We start from the raw sequence: 19,907 nt of genomic DNA, 5'->3' as shown, positions 1-19,907 counted from the left end.
TCCATGCATGATCATGCAGTATGGATGATAACAGGATTATGTACCAGCTGATCAGAAAGCCTAAATGCAGTAGCGTCAGGTTTGGTTTGGTCCGGTCCTGTATACTGTCTTGGTGGCCAATCTCTGTAACTGCTTTACTACTGTATCTGTGAAGGCTCTGGATCACCAGATTATATTTAGGACATCCTTATGGCAGAAGCCAGTCCTGTGGGAAACAGCATCAGCCACTTTATTTCCCCCTCCTCCAGTAAGCAGGGTGGTAGTATTTCACTAAGTAATAGTTATCTACCACCCACTAGGTCTAGTTAATATTTCCTAGTTGTAGTCTAGGAAATGTGAGCATTCCTCAGCAGAAATGCTCACTGATAATGCTAGATCCCCTTTGGAAATGGACACCTTCAGAAAGCAGGATTGACTTGATCAGTAGCTGCCCAGTATCAGATACAAATTTATTTATATAAGAGCTTATTTATAAGGTGAAAACTCTTTTTCTCTAGTGAGAATAGGAAATCTTATTTTTCAAGTGCAGACAGATTATTTAGCTGAAGGGTGCTGTTATAATCCATAAATAGCTGATTTTCACCATCTGCCTTTATGCATAATTAGGCTTTTTAACTATGGATTATAAAAATTGCATAGCATTTTATACACTGTTGACAAAAGCATCAAGTGCTGTTGTCCTTTTTTTGTCTAGACCAACTTTGGCCTGTATCGCAGCATTTAGGTCTCCATTATAAAACTTTACACAAAATTAATACTAATTTCATGGATAATTAACTTAAGCATGGAGTGATATTGGCTAAATACTAGAAGTGCACCATTAGCATATGGATGTATTTTTTCATTTATGTGTTGAATGATACTATTCATGGTACTGATACAATAAATAAATGAAGACCAGTTCCATACCACAAAAAACATTTCCTTGCAACCACATTTTCAGTACTATGCTTTATAGTTGAGATGGATGTTTTACTTCATGGCATTTGCCAGGCTGCTGTTAGATCCAGGTTCATCCATCGCATGAAAACAAAATGTAACATGATTCATCACTTCTTTCCAGTCATCAGAGGCCAGCGTTTGTTAAACACCATTATCATTGCTATATAGTAAACTTATCACATTAAAGGTAGTTGTTCTATCTTCTGTATGCTGCTGTAATTCAAACTGTTTAAAACTAAACATGGTAAATGGTACAGTTTACAACAGCAAATTAGACTGCTTACCAACTCTACATATTTGATCAAACAGTTATTAAATGAGGAATATGTCATCATCATCTTCCTTATACCCTCTTTTACCTTGCGGTGTCGAGGGTCCATTGATCATCGGACCTCACCCCCGTTTACAGGATAAGGTAGTCAGCCTTATGCCCCGGTGTATCCTATGGCCTGTAGTGTTGAGTTCTCAAGGCCAGTTTGCCTGCTTTGCAGGATGAAAAACCCCAGAATAAACTGGGGAAAAAACCCTGCTGTCCACGCCCAAGACTGGCTAACTTGGCTATGGCTGAGGAAGATCCTTCAAGCTCCTCATGTCACCGATGGGAATCGAACCTAGGACACTCCTTCCCCAGGCATATGGTTGCGAAGCGCATAGCCACTAGGCTAACCGCGCGGACCAATGAGGAATATACAGAGTGATATTAGACTTTTAGTTGAAACTAATAAAAGTGTGCAAAAGAATAGAATGAAAGAAAAAAGGGTAAAAGTGGTGTTGAGTAATTCCAGGATAGCAGTGTGTGGAGATTCCATAGTTAGAGGATTAGTTTTAATGATAGAGTTCATAAGGTCTCTGTCCAGGAGGGAGAATGAGTAAGATAATTCAGGCGTTGGACACGAGGAAGAAACAAACAACAGCATTAGTGGTGGTTGTGGGGGACAAATGATTTTAGTGCACATAAAGAGCATGTAAGGGGGAATATCAGGAGGTTATTGTGAGAAGAGTGAAAGATAACAGCATAGTGGGAAGGGTTATCAGTGCAGTGGCATAGCTAGAGCTGTTGCCACCCCCTCTCAATACACACCAAAAATACTACAACAAGTCTGGAGAATGTGTTGCTAGATGGAGGTGCAGTGTGCGTGTGTGTGATGCAAGCAAGAGATCAGGAGAGTGGTATTGAAGAGGCAGAAGTGCTTGGCAGTGGAAGCAGTAGTATCATGAGCGATGAAGAGAGAACTATAATGAAAACCCTAGTTTTTTTTTAGACATGTGGCAAGTAGAACAATGAATGATTATTGTAAGATGATGTTAATGGATGAAAACAGTAGAATGGTAACTGCTGCAGAACACATTGTTGAGGTATTCGATGATCAATTTATAAGCGTGTTTCATCGTGATCAGGGTGAATTCATGAGGAACTTAAGTGTAGAGGACATAGGAGGGAGGCGGCTTAATTGTGAGTGAGCAGGAGTATTTGAGAAAATAAATAGGATTAATGTAAATAAGGCAATAGGATTTGATGACATATCACATAAGGGAATCGACAGTAGCATTGGCACTCCTATTTCATAAGAGTCTCACAACAGCACAGGTTCCAAGGGAGTGGAAAGAAGAAAAAATTGTTTCACTGAATAAAGGTGGTGATAGGCTATAGCTACAAATTATAGGCCAATCTGTATATCTGGAGTTGTTGTGAAAGTACTAGAGATTGGTGAGAAGTAGGATCATAGTGGGTTGATAACAGCAGTATTCTCTGTGGTTATCAGCATGGGTTTGTTAACGAGAGATCATGTTTTGACATGATCTCTCATTAACATATACAGTGGTGTACTTAGATTTTGCAAAAGCTTTTGATAGACTGCAAGATACTTATCGTATGATACACGACAAGCTATTAAATAAATTGAAACAGATGGGATTATATAACAGACTTATCAGTGACTGGCTGTGAGATAGGTATCAGGAAGTTGTATATGGCTGTGCAGTATCCTGAAAGGGGAAGGTCACTAGTGGTGTGCTACAGGGGTCAGTTTTGGGACCATTTTTGTTCACTTTGTATATTAATGATATTGGAATGGGTTTAACTAGTGATTTGCAGATGATGCAAAATTGGAAAGAGCAATGCAGAATCAAGCAGATGTTATGGCCTTACAGGAGGACTTGATTAGATTGCATGAATGGCCAGGTAAGTGAAACTGTCAGTTCAGTGTTGCAAAATGTAGGGTTTTGAAATTTGGTAAGCAACAATGGAATGCAAAGTATACACTTGGTGGAGAAACTTTAAAGGAGGTAGAGGAGATGAGAGATTTGGGAGTGGTAGTGGACAAGGACCTGAAATTTAGGGACCACATTTCACAAGTTTTTGAAGATGTCACATCAGATAATGGCAATGATGTGGAGGACCCTGACATGCAGGAACAAAGAGGTTACGATGCAATTGTATAAGGCCACGATCAGGCCTAATATGGATTATTGTGCACAGATTTTGTTGCCAGGTTTTCATGGTGATGAGGATATGTTAGAAAGGGCCCAGAGAAGATTCACAAAGGTGGTCAGTGGTCTTTGTAATGTGGAGTACGATGACGGACTGAGAGAATTTAAATTGCAAAGCCTCATGAATAGGAGGAGAGGGGGATATGATTGAGACATATAAGCTAGTTAGGGGTTGTTATCAGGTTGACATAGAGATTTTTCGTATAATGATAGAGGAGGATAAAACAAGACCATTGCTGGAAATTGTATAAAGAGGATGTGAACAGAGGAGTGAGAAGGTTCTTTGCATGGAGAGTAGAATGCATTGTCTGAGTGTGTTGAGAATGTAGACATATTGAATCAGCATTTTTTGCGATAGTGTGTACCTTCCACAATGAGTCTTTGACTCCATGGAGTTCATAAGTTAATATTTTCACAGAATATCATCCATGTTTTCTGTCTATTCAGGTGCCATCCAGAAATGGGACAGAATAAAATATGAGCAATGGAAATGAAAGTTTAAGGCAGTGCTGGCAAAAACAAGGAAAGTAGAATAAGAAATATGGACATTAGGAATAGTTCAGGACTAAAAAGTATTGAAAAAAATGCTAATGAACTCTCACTTGAAGTGGTTTGGTATCTGAAGAGAACAAATTTATAAAGAATGCCAAGAAGAATGTATGAAATAAAATTTAGTGGAAAAGACCAAGAGGAAGACCTAGAAAAGAGAAACCTGAACTGATAGTGTTCATGAAGGGAGAATTTAGGAAGGAAGGAAGAAATGAAGAGATTTGATCTTCCTGACCTGACTGTTTCTGTTAGAAGAGTTGTTGCTAAAGAAAAATCCATCCATATTTGCATGCTATTTGTGCATTATGAACATTGTGTTACAATAGGGATGGGGAATATTCTAATACTTATGGTACACTAGATAAGTAAGATATATGCTAACATATCCATTTGATTCGTTACAACTTGATGAGAAGGCTTCAAATCTTAAAACATTTAAAATAAACTATGGTTTCTTCAATTTACATTTAGTTTAATGTGTACTTAAATAAATCTGCCATTCCTGTTTCTTTAATTTTATAAATTTTGCTGCTGTCTACTAAGTAATAAATTCTAAACTTTCAGTTTATGCAGATGGTAGTATTTGTCTTGACATACTTCAAAATCGATGGAGTCCAACTTATGATGTTTCAGCCATCCTAACATCTATACAGGTAAATACTTTTAGTAGCAGAAATATATAAAAGGAGAAATTATTATAAACTTTATATTTTACACGTGTAAATTGAATTTAAAGGAAACTTTCAGAACAAATCGTTGTTGTTGTCATGATGGATACCCCCAATTTTCCTCATTTGTCCCTTAGGACTTGTTGAGCTTTCCAGTGAGGGATTTTAAGTTTCTATTTTTGTACTGTAAATCTGTGTGTTCATGGGCCAGTTTGCCTGTTCTGAGGGACGAAAAACTCACGTTTTTAGGTGAAAAAACTCAGCCGGTCTCATATGTAATATGTAAAATCATATGGAGGTAAACTGACCTTTAGTCAAAAGAGACCAGATAAAGGTTCCTCACGTCATGGATGGGAATTGAACCCAGATCTTTCCGACCAAAGGGCTTCGTTTATACCAGGGGTTGCAAACTGGTGGCCTGCAAAGGCTTCGTATCCAGCCCACGACCTTAATGGTTTCTTTTCTAAAAATCAATGTTTCTAACATCCTGCAGGGATTAAAACAGAAAAAATTCAAACTTCTAAATGTTTTATGACAGCTTTAAACAGAAGTAAAATTTATTACTACAATTCTTTGTACCATGTTCCTATCATCAAATGTTGCAACACTGAATGGAAGTTATTTGTCATGCAGCCATTTTAAGCCATGTGATACAATGTCAATAATAAATTTAGTTTAATCATTTATCCAAGTGCACAAGCAAACAAAGTTTGCGCCTGAAGTATCTTCAGGACTGAGGCAACTTGTGGTAAAGGTGGACTATGTTCTCATCACTTGTCTTAGTATCTTCCATAATGCAAAGCACATCTCCTTGCGGACATGCATAATACTATGCATTAAGGGAAGGGCCACTACCTAGACCGGTTTCGACCTTTATTGGGGTCTCATCAGTGGAAGCCAGACCCAGAGGTGGAAGTAATGGAGAAGTCATATTTACCTATACTAGTTGCCAAAAGGTGTCTCGCCTTTTTATTAAATTACTCTGGTTAAGAGAAAGATGTTGGAAGGTTTTTTTTTCTTTTTCTTTCCACTTCGTTAGACTATAATAAATTTAGTTTAATCCTTTATCCAAGTGTAAGCAAATAAAGTATGCACCTGAAGTATCTTCAGGACTGAGGCAACTCGTGGTAAAGGTGGACTAAGCTTCATCACTTGTCTTAGTATCTCCCATAATTCAAAGCACATCTCCTTGCAGACATGTATAATGCTATGCATTAAGGGAAAAGCCATTACCCAGACTGGACTTCCAACATCATTCTCTTAACCAGAGTAATTTAATAATAAGGGGAGACACCTTTTGGCAACTCGTATAGTTAAATATGACTTCTCCATTACTTCCACCTTTAGTATCACCACCTCTGGGTTCTAGCTCCCTCCCACTGACGAGACCTCAATAACGGTCGAAACCAGTCTGGGTAATGGCCCTTCCTTTAATGCATAGCATTATACATGTCATCAAGGAGATGTGCTTTGCATTATTATGGAAGATACCAAGACAAGTGATGAGAACTTAGTCCACCTTTACCACGAGTTGCCTGAGTCCTTAAGATATTTCAGATGCAAACTTTATTTGCTTACACTTGGATAAAGGATTAAACTAAATTTATTATAGTCTAACCGAGTAAAAAGAAAAGAAGAAAAAAAAACCTTCCAACAATGTCAATAAGTTACAGGTTACAATTGTAATATTATTGCGTGTTAATAAAAAAATTATCTCAATAAGTTATATTTTTTTTGCCCATAAAATATCTGAATTTAGAATTAAAATAGATCAAGAAGGCAGAACTTTTCAAGAAAAATTGGAGAAGGCATATTTCTTTGTGGAAGTAAAAAAATATTCCAACATGTTTGATATGTAGACATAGTGTCGCCGTGGTGAAAGAATATAACCTAAAACGCCATTATGAAACAAACCATAAGAACTGTGATAAATATACAGAAAAGATGCATGATGATGATGATGATGATCTTAAAGATTTAAAAAATAAACTGAAGTTTCAACAGAGGATATTTTCGAATGTTATCACAAGTGATGCTGCTGTTAAATGTAGCTACTCTATAAGTGAAAAAATTGTTCGGGCTTTGAAACCTTTTACTGATGCAGAATTTATTAAAAATTGTATTTTAAGTGCAGTCGAAATCATATGTCTGGAAAAAAAAGCAAGCATTTCAAAGTATAAGCCTCTCGGGAAATACAGTTGCAGAGTGTGTTGAAGATATAGCAGAGAACTTCCAAGATATATTGTGTGAAAAAATAGAGAGTTTTGTAGCATTTTCCATTGCAGCTGACGAATGTACAGACATTACTAATACTTCCCTTGAGAAAAGTCTTGTAAATGCTCTTGCAGACTGGTCACAATTAGTAAGCGTGACTACAGATGGGGCTTCTGCTATGGTTGGTGTTAACGTCGGACTTGTTACAAAACTTCAAATGAAAAAGGAAATGTTGTGCAAGGACAAACTTAAATCGTTTCATCACATAATACACCAGGAGTCACTTTGTGCTAAAAAAAACTAAAGATGGAACACGTCATGAGTGTAGAAATTAAAACAGTAAATTGGATACGCTGTCATACCTTGAAACATCGACAATTCAGTGCTTTGTTGGATGAATTGGATTCATAATACAGCAGTTTTCTATATTATACAGAGGTTAGGTGGCTTAGTCGTGGCATCGTTTTAAAAAGATTTTTTGAACTCTTAAAAGAAATTGACATGTTTACTTCATCCAAATGAAAATTGATTCCTCATCTCACCAATGAAGATTGGTGCAAAGACTTGACCTTTTTTGTTGCCATAATAAGCCACTTAAATACTTTGAATACTGCTCTGCAAGAACGTGAACAGTTGATATGTCATATGTATGATTCAATTAAGTCATTTCTGGCAAAACTCTATCTTTGGCAAACCCAGTTGGCAAAGAATAATTTAACCCACTTTTCTACACTTAAATCGATTTCTCGAAATAATGATGCTGAAAAGTACATTCCTCAAATTATTCAGTTCACCTTTTTTAATTAATATTGAAAATGTTGACGAAGAATTACAAATGGAAGTAATTGAACTCCAGTGCAATTCTGAACTAAAAAATAAATATAACGAAGTTGGCATACCAAATTTTTATAAATACCTTGGCAGTAAATATCCCAGATAAAATTTATTGTGCTTTGGAAGCACCTATGTATATGAGCAATTATTTTCAGTTATGAAACTTAATAAGTCAAAGTTCTGCTCATGGATAAAAGTTTCTAGATTAAAAAGCAGATATTGACATGTTAGTACAGAGGAAAAGATGTCAGGTTTCAGGATCAAAATCAAATAAAAAAAAAGGACTCGTAGATAAAAATCTTTATTTTTGTAAGTCAAAATTATGTATTTAAATAATTTTCTTAAAGTATGAATAAAATGTAATTGAACTTATATTTTGTAAACTTGTTATATTTTTAAAATAAAAAAATAAAAATGGTTACAAGTTTAAATGGTGGTGTAACTGTTTATGTAAGTCATAAAGGCCTGGCATCAACAGGGCCTTTGTTAGAGCCTTTCTTTTTTTAGTTTGTTTTGGTTCACAGAATAATATTGAATATGGCCCGCATCTGATATACATCTAATCGTGACTGGCCCTTTGCTGCATTTGAGTTTGAAACCCCTGGTCTATACCGACTGAGCTACAGAGGCTCTCAGAACAAATCCTTGTTTGCCTGTTATGTGATAATTTTCTGTATCATTGTATTTTGATTTATAGCAGCTTAACTGGTACTGTGCTGAACTAGCTCTTGGGAATTGAATAGACAAAAAGAGAAAATAAATTTGAAGCTGCTCTAATCAGTAAAATTGGCTAATGTTGTACTTGCTATAGAAATCATAATTTTAAATTAGCATGTACACACACGTTGAGTGCATTTTATGTATTTATTTATCTCGCTCTTTTTCTGCCTGTGCTCTGAGCCCACAATTTCCTTATTTCCTATATTACATTTTTATTTCTCTCCTTATTTTAAATAATCCCCTCCTCTATTACCGATTTGATTTCAGTTTATATTGATGGCCCCAGGGTTCTGTTCTTGGGCCACTGCAGTTATGGTGAAGGTGTTGGAGAGATTGGTTAGGAATAGTATACAGGATTGGCTGATAAACATAGCATTCTTTGTGATAGTCGCATGAATTTGTAAAGGGTAGGTAAATTGTTTTAGCAATTTACTTGCATTTTATGACAGGGTAACAAGTGCTAGATAAGGGAGAATCATATACAGTGATATTCTTGGACTTTGCAAAAGCATTTGATAGATTATCGCATGATAAGTTGGTGTACGAGCTCCAAAGGATGGGAATAATGAATAGATAGTCGATTAGTTAAATGAATCAGAGATTTGCTCTCTGAATGATTGAGAGTTATGTATGATCGAGGGTAACCAGTGACATGCCTCAGGGTTCTGTAATTCTCCATGTAAAAAATCTACTGATTTTTTACATGGAGAATTGTCAGTCAGTGGAACACATTACCAGATTATATTGTTAATGCAAGGAGTTAAGAATTTTAAGATTCAGTATGATAAATATGTTGTCAGTTGAATGAACCTTCCACAATGAGTCTTCTAACTCCAGCAATAATAATAACATAGTTTACACGATGACAACATTTTCCATATTTTGTTTCAAATTATATACTGTACATATTTTTAGTTATTGTCAAACCTATAATCAGATACCTCTGGGGAGTAAAGGATTTATCAAAGGAAGTCATACCTTCTCTTGAACTCATTCACTCGAGATTACCACTTTAACAGCCAAATTGTACCAATTCAAAATGGTATTACTATTAGAGGAGTCATTGAAGTACCCGAACTCTGTTAGTTTATTCTAATTAGGCAGAATTTCTCAAAGGACCTAAAACAACATAAGAAACAACTTAATCCAGATTAGTTGAAAGTGTTTGAATATTGTGATCAGTAGAAGCATGTAGAGGGAGTGCTCCCTGCCTCCCCCTCTCTCTCTCTCTTGATTGTGCTGTTTTTTCACTTAAGCCAGTGCTTTAACTATTGATATTGGTCAAAGAATAAAGATGTTGAATATACATCTCTCTCTGTGTGTGTAGGAGGAAAATTCTTATGTTACCATAGAGGCTTTCATTGTGTTACTGTGTAGTGATTAGTCAATATGTGGTTGGATCACTTGCTGATATTCTTTTCTCATCCTCCCTTAGCACTAGTTTAGTCGTTCTGAGATTGTGAGATTGGATTTTATTCTAATTGCTCCAATTTTTCCCTGACAGATGTAAAATTGGCATCTAACAATTTGGTAGTAGTGTTGTAAATTCGAGAATAGGACTTGAGTAATTCATCAAAAATGCCACTGATATTTGCTAGATTGAATGTCTTTCACTGGCGTCTATAAAACTGAATGGAGAATCCATCTAAAATGTTTCAAGGGGGGAGAAACTCCCCCTCCGAAACATTTTAGTTTCTTCCCCCTTGAAACACGCACGCACGCGCACACACACGTGAAACTCTTTCAGGTGTGTGTGTGTGTCTTGCAGGGAATTGTTGTACCATTTAGAGATTCTATATTCAATATATATATAATATATTCAATATGAAAATTAATTGATTAAATATTTTTGCTAGTCTAATTGTTGTGGAATGTTTTTAATATCTCTGCTCTGCTAGCAGACAGTGGATTTTAATCCCACCATGGGTGTCTGAATGTCTTCAGATGAAAATGAATTCCATTACCCACTGTGAGACTACCACCTTGCTTATTAGAGGCCTGAAGTGGCTTGAAAAGGTGCTATGCTCTTGGTCTCTAGAGAAAGCTTTATCTTACCTTGTCTGCAGGTGAGCCGCTGTAGCTTATTCAGTATAGAGGAAGCCCTTTGGTCGGAAAGACCTGAGTTCGATTCCCGTCAGTGATGTGAGGAACCTTTTATCTGGTCTCTTTCGACTAAAGGTGAGTTAGCCTATCTCATATGGAGTTGGGGGGATTTTTTCACCTTGAAACTCAAGTTTTTCGTTCTCCAGAGCAGGCTAACTGGCCCCCCGTGAAAACATGCTCCTACAGATATAGGACACCTCCAAGAATAAGGAGTAACCAACCTGTTCCATAGGATTTCAGTTCCAAATGCCTACACAGTAAAATGTGTAGGTCTACAGTGAGCGTAAATTAGGATAGGATAGGTCTGCAGGTACTTAAGTATGATAGGTTTACAATCTTGTGGGTGGAATTTGCATTTAAAAAAAATCCTTTTTTTTTTTTTTTTTAGCCCATACACGAGAGGTTGGTTGATCAACCTATCCCTACCGTGTATGGGTTGGGAAAGGAGAAACTTGTTTAATTTGATTTAAATGATTGTATTCCTTGGGAAACACAGTGGGGGTGGGGGGACTGTTCCATGGTACAGCAGTTGCAGGGATGGAGGAGGAAAAGAAACTTGTTCTTTGGGTTTCAAGGTGCAGTGTGAAGGGATGTTGAGCAGCAGCTGCATGTGTTCCAACGAGCTTAGTATGAAGTGGGGGAATTATTGATACTATTTCAGATGAACATTTTCCATGAAAATATTTGTAGAAGCCAATTGTCTGCAAAAGTGGGGGAGTGAATTGGTAAGAGTTGGTAAAAGGGTTATTAATAAGTTTAATTGCTCTCCTCTGTATTGAGTCAAGCATTTTGAGGGAGCGTTTGGGGGCCCTACCCCATATGTAAGAGCAGTATTCAATGGTTGGGAGGATCTGTGATTTGTATAAGGTTAACAGCTGTTCAGGGGTAAAGTAACATCTTGAGCGAAAGAGAAATCCTAGTTTTTTTTAGAAGTTGAGGATGCAATGGTTGTGATGTGTTTATGCCAGGAGAAAAAGATTTGGAGATATCAAGTGCAATCACTTGAGATTCGCCAAACTTCATGACGTTTGTCAAGAGATGGGTGACATGTGAACAGGTCTCATGTTGATTGGCAGCGATGGAACCCATACTGGCAGTCATTTGTTAGGTTGATACCTTCAAGGTAGTAGGAGTTGGGCATTGATGATTTTTTCCATTATTTTAGACAGGCCTAAGTAAGTGAGAAAGGGCAGTAGTTGGATGTCAGTGACTTGTTGCCCTTCTTGGGAATGGGTTGAATATAGGCCAATTTCCAGGCTGTGGGATAGACACCTATGGAGTATATACAGATGACAAAGGATGAGTCAGTTTTGTGCACAAACTTTCAGGACAATTGGAGGAATGCCATCAGGGCCAGGACACTTTTTAGTGTCTAATTTGGACAGTTACTGATCTCTTTCTGGCAAAAGGATATAATATAATAGGCATTGTATATTGGGCATCTGGTATGGTTTGGAGACATTTGCCATTGTCAGTTATGCATGCATTGGAAGCAAACTGTGAGACCAACTGGCTTTTTCTGTAGGTGATGATGTAATAGAGCCATCTGGGCATAATAGGGGTGGGAATGGTTTTGGGCAGAAGTTACAACCGATTGCTTTGGCGAGACACCAAAAGGCTTGGCTGCTGTTTGGATAGGCTGCTAATTTCCTGTTTTTTTTTTTTTTTTTTTTTGTTCTTTCGAACTCAGTTTTGGAAGCATTATTTTTTTATTTTTTCACCTATTTTGAGCTTGGGTAGAAGCTCTAAAGGAGGATGGAGATCCTGATTTGAGCCAGTTATGGTATGTTTGGTTTTTCAATTGAACAGCTTTGGCGCATCTTTTGGAAAACCAGTGTTTAGCTAGGGAATGGCAGATCAGTGTACTGTGGGGAATGTATGTTTCCATGCCGGTGAGGATTACTTATGGTTGGGTTGGAAGACTGGAAGCAATAGTCCAACCATGGGAATGAGGCATAGAAGTTGTGGAGACTGTCTCACTTCGCACTGTTATAATGCCAAACTACTCTTGTATGGGGAATGGCTATGTAATCATTATTGCATGGGGAAGGAGATGAGCATTAGATTGTGGTCAGAATTACCTAGGGCCCACTACATTCACTGTGTATTAGGAAGGGTCATTGGTGAGGAAAAAATCTAGGGTGTTTGGGGAGTGGTTCAGGTTAACAGTAGATGGCATTGGTGTAGTTGCGGTTAGTTGAAGTTGGTGGATTTGAGCGGTGGAGATGGAGAGTTGTAGAGTGGGTGCCCTCCCTCGATGAATCTTTGGACTCCCTGGAGGTGTCATAATAATAATTAACAGGTATTTTGGTTGGCATCTGAACAATTGTGTAAGGTCATTAGTGATGACAAATGTTTCAGCATCTCTGGCTGTACAGCTGAAGGAGGAAAGCCAGTTGGTGTTGTGGATATTAAAATCATCCTAGGAGGATGATTTTGCTGTTGGGAAAGTGGGACTGGAGAAAATCAATTTTCAAGGAGAGGAAATTAAAGCGCTTATCGTGGTTGGGTGCATTAGGAGAGTGATGGAGACAGGAAATGAATTTGACTGAGTGGGGAAGGGATATTTTCAACCAAATAAGGTCAAAGTTGGAAGATTCTAGGTTGGTGCTCTCTGGCAAGGTATGTTGGAGCTTAATATTTATGCATCACAGTTTAAATTAGTTATAATTAGTTAATTATAATTAATTAAATTAGTTTAAAATAGTTATGGTGAACTATTTTTACAAAATTAGTCATTCTAGATAGGAGTGACTTCAGTCTGCTCCATGTAAGATATAATCCAAAATATAAGAATCTCTTGGGAGATTCTTATATTTTGCTACATTTTAAAATATATTATAGTTAAATAACCTTACTTTAGAATATTTGAATAATTTAACTTACATATGTATTTAGCATTATATAATGTAGTGATGGTGGAACCATCAACATACCATGCCAGAATGGTATGCATACAAGACAATATTTGCTGCCTAACTACGTAAATGACATAAATTCCTCTTATTGCATTGTAGAGACCATAGCCATAAATTGAGTAGAAGATGAAAAACACATTCTCAGTGTTCAGTAAGAGTGGATGCCAAAACTATGCAGACTTTTAGTTGATAATCAGTATGTTATCAGTGTTTATGCATTTTTTAAAAAATTTTTTTGACAAAAAAAAACATTCCTTCCATTTTCAACCATTAATAAAAAAAAAAAAAAAGTAACTGGTTAATTTTTTTTTCTCTTTATTTTTGTAATTGTTTTATTATTTCCTGCCTGCAAATTAAAAGACTTAATTTCATACATACATACAGCATAAAAAGGTACCATTTTTGTAGATTTCACACATTGGCTCTAATAAAAACAATTACAAAAATAAAGAGAAAAAAATTAACCAGTTACTTTTTTTTGTTGTTAATATAGCACAGTGCACCTGCCAGAAATAACTAACATGAATACATACATTGGCCACTGAATTAGAAACTTTTCTGCAGATGTATGTAAACATCACTTATGCAGCATATGTGCAAAATACTTGGTCACATGCACCACTACCACCTGTTCCAGACAACTATTTAAGAGTTCTGCTGGTCAGTAATCATCATGGATGTGTTGGTCACAATGGGGAAAAACGAAGGATCTTTCTGCATTCGATAAAAGGCTTACAGTGTGGTGCCTTGTCAGGTTGGAGCCCTGAGTTTGAAAACAGAGCTGACTGGTTTCTCAAAAGATGAGATCCTGAATGTTTAATCAGGGGAAAAATAACTCACATCTTGTCTAAGAGCTTAGCTGTGTCCTAAAACAGAAAAAAGATCACCTTCATCTGACAAGGCTTGTATACAGACAAACAGTTGACTGTTTGTCTGTATACAAGCCATATCTTATCAAATTAGGCACAGGAAATTGAAGAGGATCACTATTAACAATCACATGCCTATACATAAAATGAGTTTCTAATTCGGTAGTGGTATGTGTAGGAGGCAATTTCTTCCTCAGTATTGCATACTGATGTTCTGTAATGTAAGGTTTTAAAATTTGGGAAACAAAGATGAGATGTAGAATTTACTCTTGGTGGGGATATATTGTTGGAGGTGGAGGAAATAAGACATCTTGAGGTGATGGTGGATAAGGATCTAAAATTTAGAGGACAACAAATTCTGGGAATAATGCACAGGAAACTGACTTGTGTAAATAAGGAGATTCTGGTTCCATTGTATAAGGCCTTGGTTTAGATCACATATGGACTACTATGCACAGATTTGGTCACCTGGTTTTCAAAAGGATGAAGAGATATATTTGGAAAAGGTCCAGAGGTGATTGACTAAGGTAGTTTTTGATCTCTGGAATGTTTAATATGAAAAAAAGGTTGAGATGATGCAATTAAGGGTAGTGGATAGGAGGAAGAAGAGGGGTCATATGATAGAGACAAAAGTTGGTAAGGGGTTGCTATAGGATTAACATTGAAAAGGTTTTTCATAAAATGGTGGGAGATTATGAAAGCTCTATAAGTAGGGAGTGAGAAGCAGGTTTTTTGCATGGAGAGGTGAATGACTGGAATGCATTGCATGAGAATGTGATGTCTGCAGAGAATTTGAGTGTCTTTAAGGTGATTTGAAAAAGGGATCTCCTAGATGAGTCTTAGGATAATAATACATCTGTAAGTCTGGAGGGGGAAATGTAAGGTTATTTATGGTCTCCCAATGCAAACATCACTTTTTTCCCTTTAAGGAATGATAGGTTTTGGTGTCTTAGGTAATTTAGAAAGTAATAAACGTTCTCCTCTTGTCTGTTTAACATATGAATGTGATGTATGTGACATAGATTACATATGAACATCATATGTAACCTGTGTCACATCGAATATAACATAACCAGTTTTACACCTAATATCTTCAAAGGTAATAAATTCCTCAGTAGATTTTGCATTATATCATATTTTAATACTAGTAGTAGAAATGTATTATTGATATATCTAAAGATAGTTTTCAATCAGGTTTTCATTAGTTATTTAAATACTGAGTGTTCTTACAGAATATTTTATGAAATTATTGTAAACTTCTATGTGTAATGGATATTAATTTTTATTATTACAGTCCCTTCTAGATGAGCCTAACCCTAATAGTCCAGCAAATAGTTTAGCAGCTCAGCTTTACCAAGAAAACAGAAGAGAATATGAAAAAAGGGTAGCTGCTATTGTAGAACAAAGTTGGCTAAATTTTAGTGAAGATGAAAAGGAAGGCAGGAAAGAGTCTTAGAAATTGATATTTATGTACATTTTACAATTAACCCGTGATTACAGTATATATATATATATATATATATATATATATATATTCTTATTTCCACCCCTTTAGCATGACTGTCATAAACTTCATCTGGGGAAACTTCTGGAGGCATTTTCATTTCATCATAGAATGCAGTAACATTGTTCCTCAGAGTGTGAGGTACTCATCCTGACAATTTTTTTTAAGGTCATTTATTGGTTAATTAAATAATCATACAGCTTGATTTATAGATGTTTGCGTGTAATTTAAGACTTGTACATTTCTGAGGTGAAATTTGTATGGATGCTCACTTTTATCAAAACTACAAATATATATTTTTCCTTTTTTTTGTATAGTAGATATAGCATACCTTGTAGATAAAGTAATGATGCTACTAGTATTTCTTGATTTGTAGTTAATATGTAATACAACTACTTTTTTAATAGCATAGATATCTGAATTTTAAACCATTACTAATAAGTCAAAGAACTTTTTCTTTTAGCCAAGAAGTGTGTGTGTGTGGGGGGGGGGGGAATTACCTGCAAAAGTCTTGTTGTTTGAAAGGATGTCATTACCAGTATGATTCACAAATGACAAATTATGCTTTTTTCAGATTTCTTTCTTACAAAAAAAAAAACTTGTATTTTAAAATTTTCCCTTTGCTATTATATACACTTGCAATGTTGTTAAAGTATTAAACTAATAGTATCAACTTCTTTTTAAATTCATTTTGATTAAAATAACTTTCTGAAAACCAATATTGGCTTGATTTTCACAAAATATTTCAGATAGTAGAAATATATAAGATGCTGGAAAGGATGTTCCTTTTTAAGCCTATCAATAAGCAATTATAAAGAGTTTTATAGCATTAAAGCATAACAAAATCTGAAAAAAATCATTTTGTTTCGTTATTACCCATGAAGAAAAAATAAATTGAATTAGATTCCATATTAAAACTGGGCTTGATCTGAATTTCATCATATTTGAAAAGTGATGTGTAGTCCCATTTTAAAAATGTATATGCTAATGTGTTTTTGAAACAACAGGCTTGAATTTTTTTTTTTTAATTCAAAAAACATGGTTTGTAGCATAAATGTCAAGGATGTGGAAGATTATGTAAAGTATATGTATTTCTTTTTCTAACAAGTTGTACAGTAAAAGATTCTTTTATCACGATTCTTAAAATTTGTATCTGTGGAAAGTTACTGAAATCTAGAAGTGTAAGGGAAGTGTTATGCATTTAAAATTTTAAAGAAAATTAAAAAAAAACTTACCTATAAAGAAAACCTTTGGCATTGTTGGCTTAAGAAATAAAATTATCTTTAGTGGCAGCTTTCTAGATCTTCATTTAACTAATAGGTTATTAAGCTGCTGGGGAAGGGGGGGATCAAAAGCTGTCAGAAGAATGTATCCAGATGTTATGTATTCACTTGTGATATTCTCTGCACTTTGTACAAGTTGACTATTATGCTTTTCAGAATGTCATTATTTACAAGATTCAAGGCAACTTTCCATGGATATGGAAAATTTAGTTTATCTTTCCTTGGCAAGGTGCTTGTGTACCATTTTAATAGACAAATAAAGTTATACTGTTATTTGTTTGTGCATAAATATATTCTAAATGTATTCATTCTCCATCTTTTTATCTCATTGAAGAAAAAAGGTAAATTCAAGTTAAAAACTACCAATTAAATTTCAAATCAAAGCCAGCTGCATTCTTTAATAATAGCATTTCCACTTTCTTAGCAAGTGAAAAGATTGGTTACAGTAGTGAATTAGAATACAGTAGTGAACAAATTAATCTGAACAAGCTGAATTTTTGTCAGGTTTTTGGTTTTTTGTTTCAGTTCACAATAGTTCTGGTTTAGCATTTTCAGTTTTGGTTTTAGTTCACCATTTTGGTTGAACGTGCTGCATGTTGTAACTGTCTCTACGATGTTTATTAATAGTGTGAACAAGTTGACATTTGCAGTTTTATTCATTTTGTGTAGCTATAAAATGTGTACATCTCCAAGAAAGCATTCCATAATATATACTCTTTCTTAGCACCCACCCATGACTCAAAGACAAATAGCCAATGAGTGTGGTGTTAATTTGATTTTAGAGGTTTAAGGAGATAGGTACCTTTTTTCCCTGATTAATCCAAGATTGTTTGCTGCACTCTCACTACCTTCTCAGGGAATCTGTTCTTCATGCAAAAAAACTTTTCTTTTTTTGTACTACTTCTTTTGCCAACTTCTATAGGGGGGGGGGGGGAGTTTGCCCCTTGTCCTTGTTTTATTCTGTGAAAAATATCCTGAGTGTCAGTCCAGTAAATATTTCTCAACAGAATGCCTCAAACATATTTATCTTCTATTCATCAAATACTGTAGTTTGCATGTCCTCAGGATATCCTCGTAACTAACATTGTACTCTCCCAATATATTTTTTGTTATCTACCTCTGAACCCTCTCCAAGCTTACTTCATCCTTTTCAAAATCCAGTTCTCAGATCTGAGTGCAGTAATCCAGATGGTTTGATCAGGACTTCATACAGTGGAATCACCACCTTTTATTTCTGCTGATGAACGTCCTCCTCAATATTGCAGCAATTTTTTGGTTCTCTTGACAAACTTTGCCATATGTCCTCTGAACTTCAGATGTCAATCTACAATCACCCCAAGATTTTTTACTTCAAGTATAACTCTGACACGTAAGTATGAAGCATCCTATCTGTGGATTCCAAATTTCACAACCTTACATTTACCTTTTCAGCTTATTCAAATCCTCCTTGTGAAGAGCCACATCAGTATTATTACTTAATAATCCTCCTAAGCTTCATATGTATAAGCAACTGAATATCTCCCAAATCCAGTGACAATATCATTGATTAAGACCGAACAGTAATTAATTTTCCCAGTATTGAATCCTGTGAAGCTATACTTGTTTCATAGAGTTCAACAATTTACTCCCTTGCTGCTCACTGCCCTCCTAATACTGCTTATCAGAAACAACTTTGATATCTATCAGAAAGCCAGTTACGAATCCACTGACCTGATATCCCAATCCAGATGTTGCAATTTAAATACAAACTTGTCATGTGGCACCCTATCAAATGCTTCTGCAAAATCCAAAGAGATAACAGTATGTATATATGCCTTACCTTGTTCTTGTTTCTGTGTAATAATAGGCAACCAGATTACTAAAAACAAGAGTGCTCCTTAACAAATTCATGCTGGCCTCCATAAATAACTCATAACAGGTCATCACAGTAAAAACACCACCAGAAGAAAAAAAAATTAATTTGACTTACTAATATTTTACTTGTTTTGTAACCAGCATTATCAGAGCACAAATTACAACTGTGGTAGGCACACAGCACTCAAGTAGAATGCTATGGAAACATTTCAGATTGTAAACAAAAAGGAACTGATGTCCTAATAAGGCACCCTCTTGCTCTTGGAGCCAAATAACAAAGTTAATTCATATAGGTTTGGACTAAATGTAGTTGTAGAATGACTCTCCCAGATCTTTGACAAATTAATGCAGCTGTACTTGGTGAGGTAAAGAAATGCTTCATAGCTGATGTTGATTCTAAAAGTACTTTGACCTATAGCAACTTCTGTGTGGCATAGTCTGCAGTCCTGCCCTGACATGCAGATATAACAAAGTAGGCTAAACTGCAGGAACAGGAAACTCCAGGATGTGCAAGAGGATGAAATTGATCCTTATAATGGATGAAATAGCTAACCAAATATGTGGTTGGAAAGTATTAGAGAAATTATATTTGCAGAGAACTTCAACTAGCTTTTCAAAGGTACCCTTGAACTGCTACACTGGTGTCCAATACTTAAGGATGAACACTATTTCTGAAGATTTACAACTGCAAATTTAGATGAATCATCTGGTGACAATTTGTGTAACTAATGATTTAGAGCAGTGGTCTTCAAACTTTTCGCCGTGAGGGCTACATTGGGTACTTCAGCACTGTTCAGCTGGCCGTAGTAATAAAAAAAAACTCTAGAACTCGATATGAGTTTTATTGAAAGCAGATAAAAACTGATTACAGAGTATGTGAGATTAAATTATCATATATTAATGACAACGAACACTATCAGCAAATTTTTGGTAGTCGTTAGTTTTTCAACCGAATTTAC

At 35.7% G+C, this 19,907-nt stretch overlaps 1 protein-coding gene across 1 annotated transcript in view; it reads left to right on the top strand.

The window, feature by feature from the left end:
* LOC150100353 (ubiquitin-conjugating enzyme E2 A) overlaps positions 1-17,367 on the top strand; it is an 81,096-nt gene extending 63,729 nt beyond the window's left edge. The window contains exons 4-5 of the mRNA XM_090402486.1: positions 4,546-4,634; positions 15,602-17,367. Coding sequence (XP_090258612.1) covers positions 4,546-4,634; positions 15,602-15,763 — 251 coding nt within the window. The 3' untranslated portion in view covers positions 15,764-17,367. The remainder of the gene's footprint in view (positions 1-4,545; positions 4,635-15,601) is intronic.
* Positions 17,368-19,907: the final 2,540 nt, after the last annotated feature.

This window comes from Typopeltis vanoorti, chromosome 13 (assembly GCF_054136105.1).
Source record: "Typopeltis vanoorti isolate ZY-2024b chromosome 13, IOZ_Tvanoo_1.0, whole genome shotgun sequence".
NCBI classification, from domain to species: Eukaryota; Metazoa; Arthropoda; class Arachnida; order Uropygi; family Thelyphonidae; genus Typopeltis; species Typopeltis vanoorti.
Note: the sequence above shows the minus strand (reverse complement) of the source record. Positions and strands in the feature narration are given on the sequence as shown.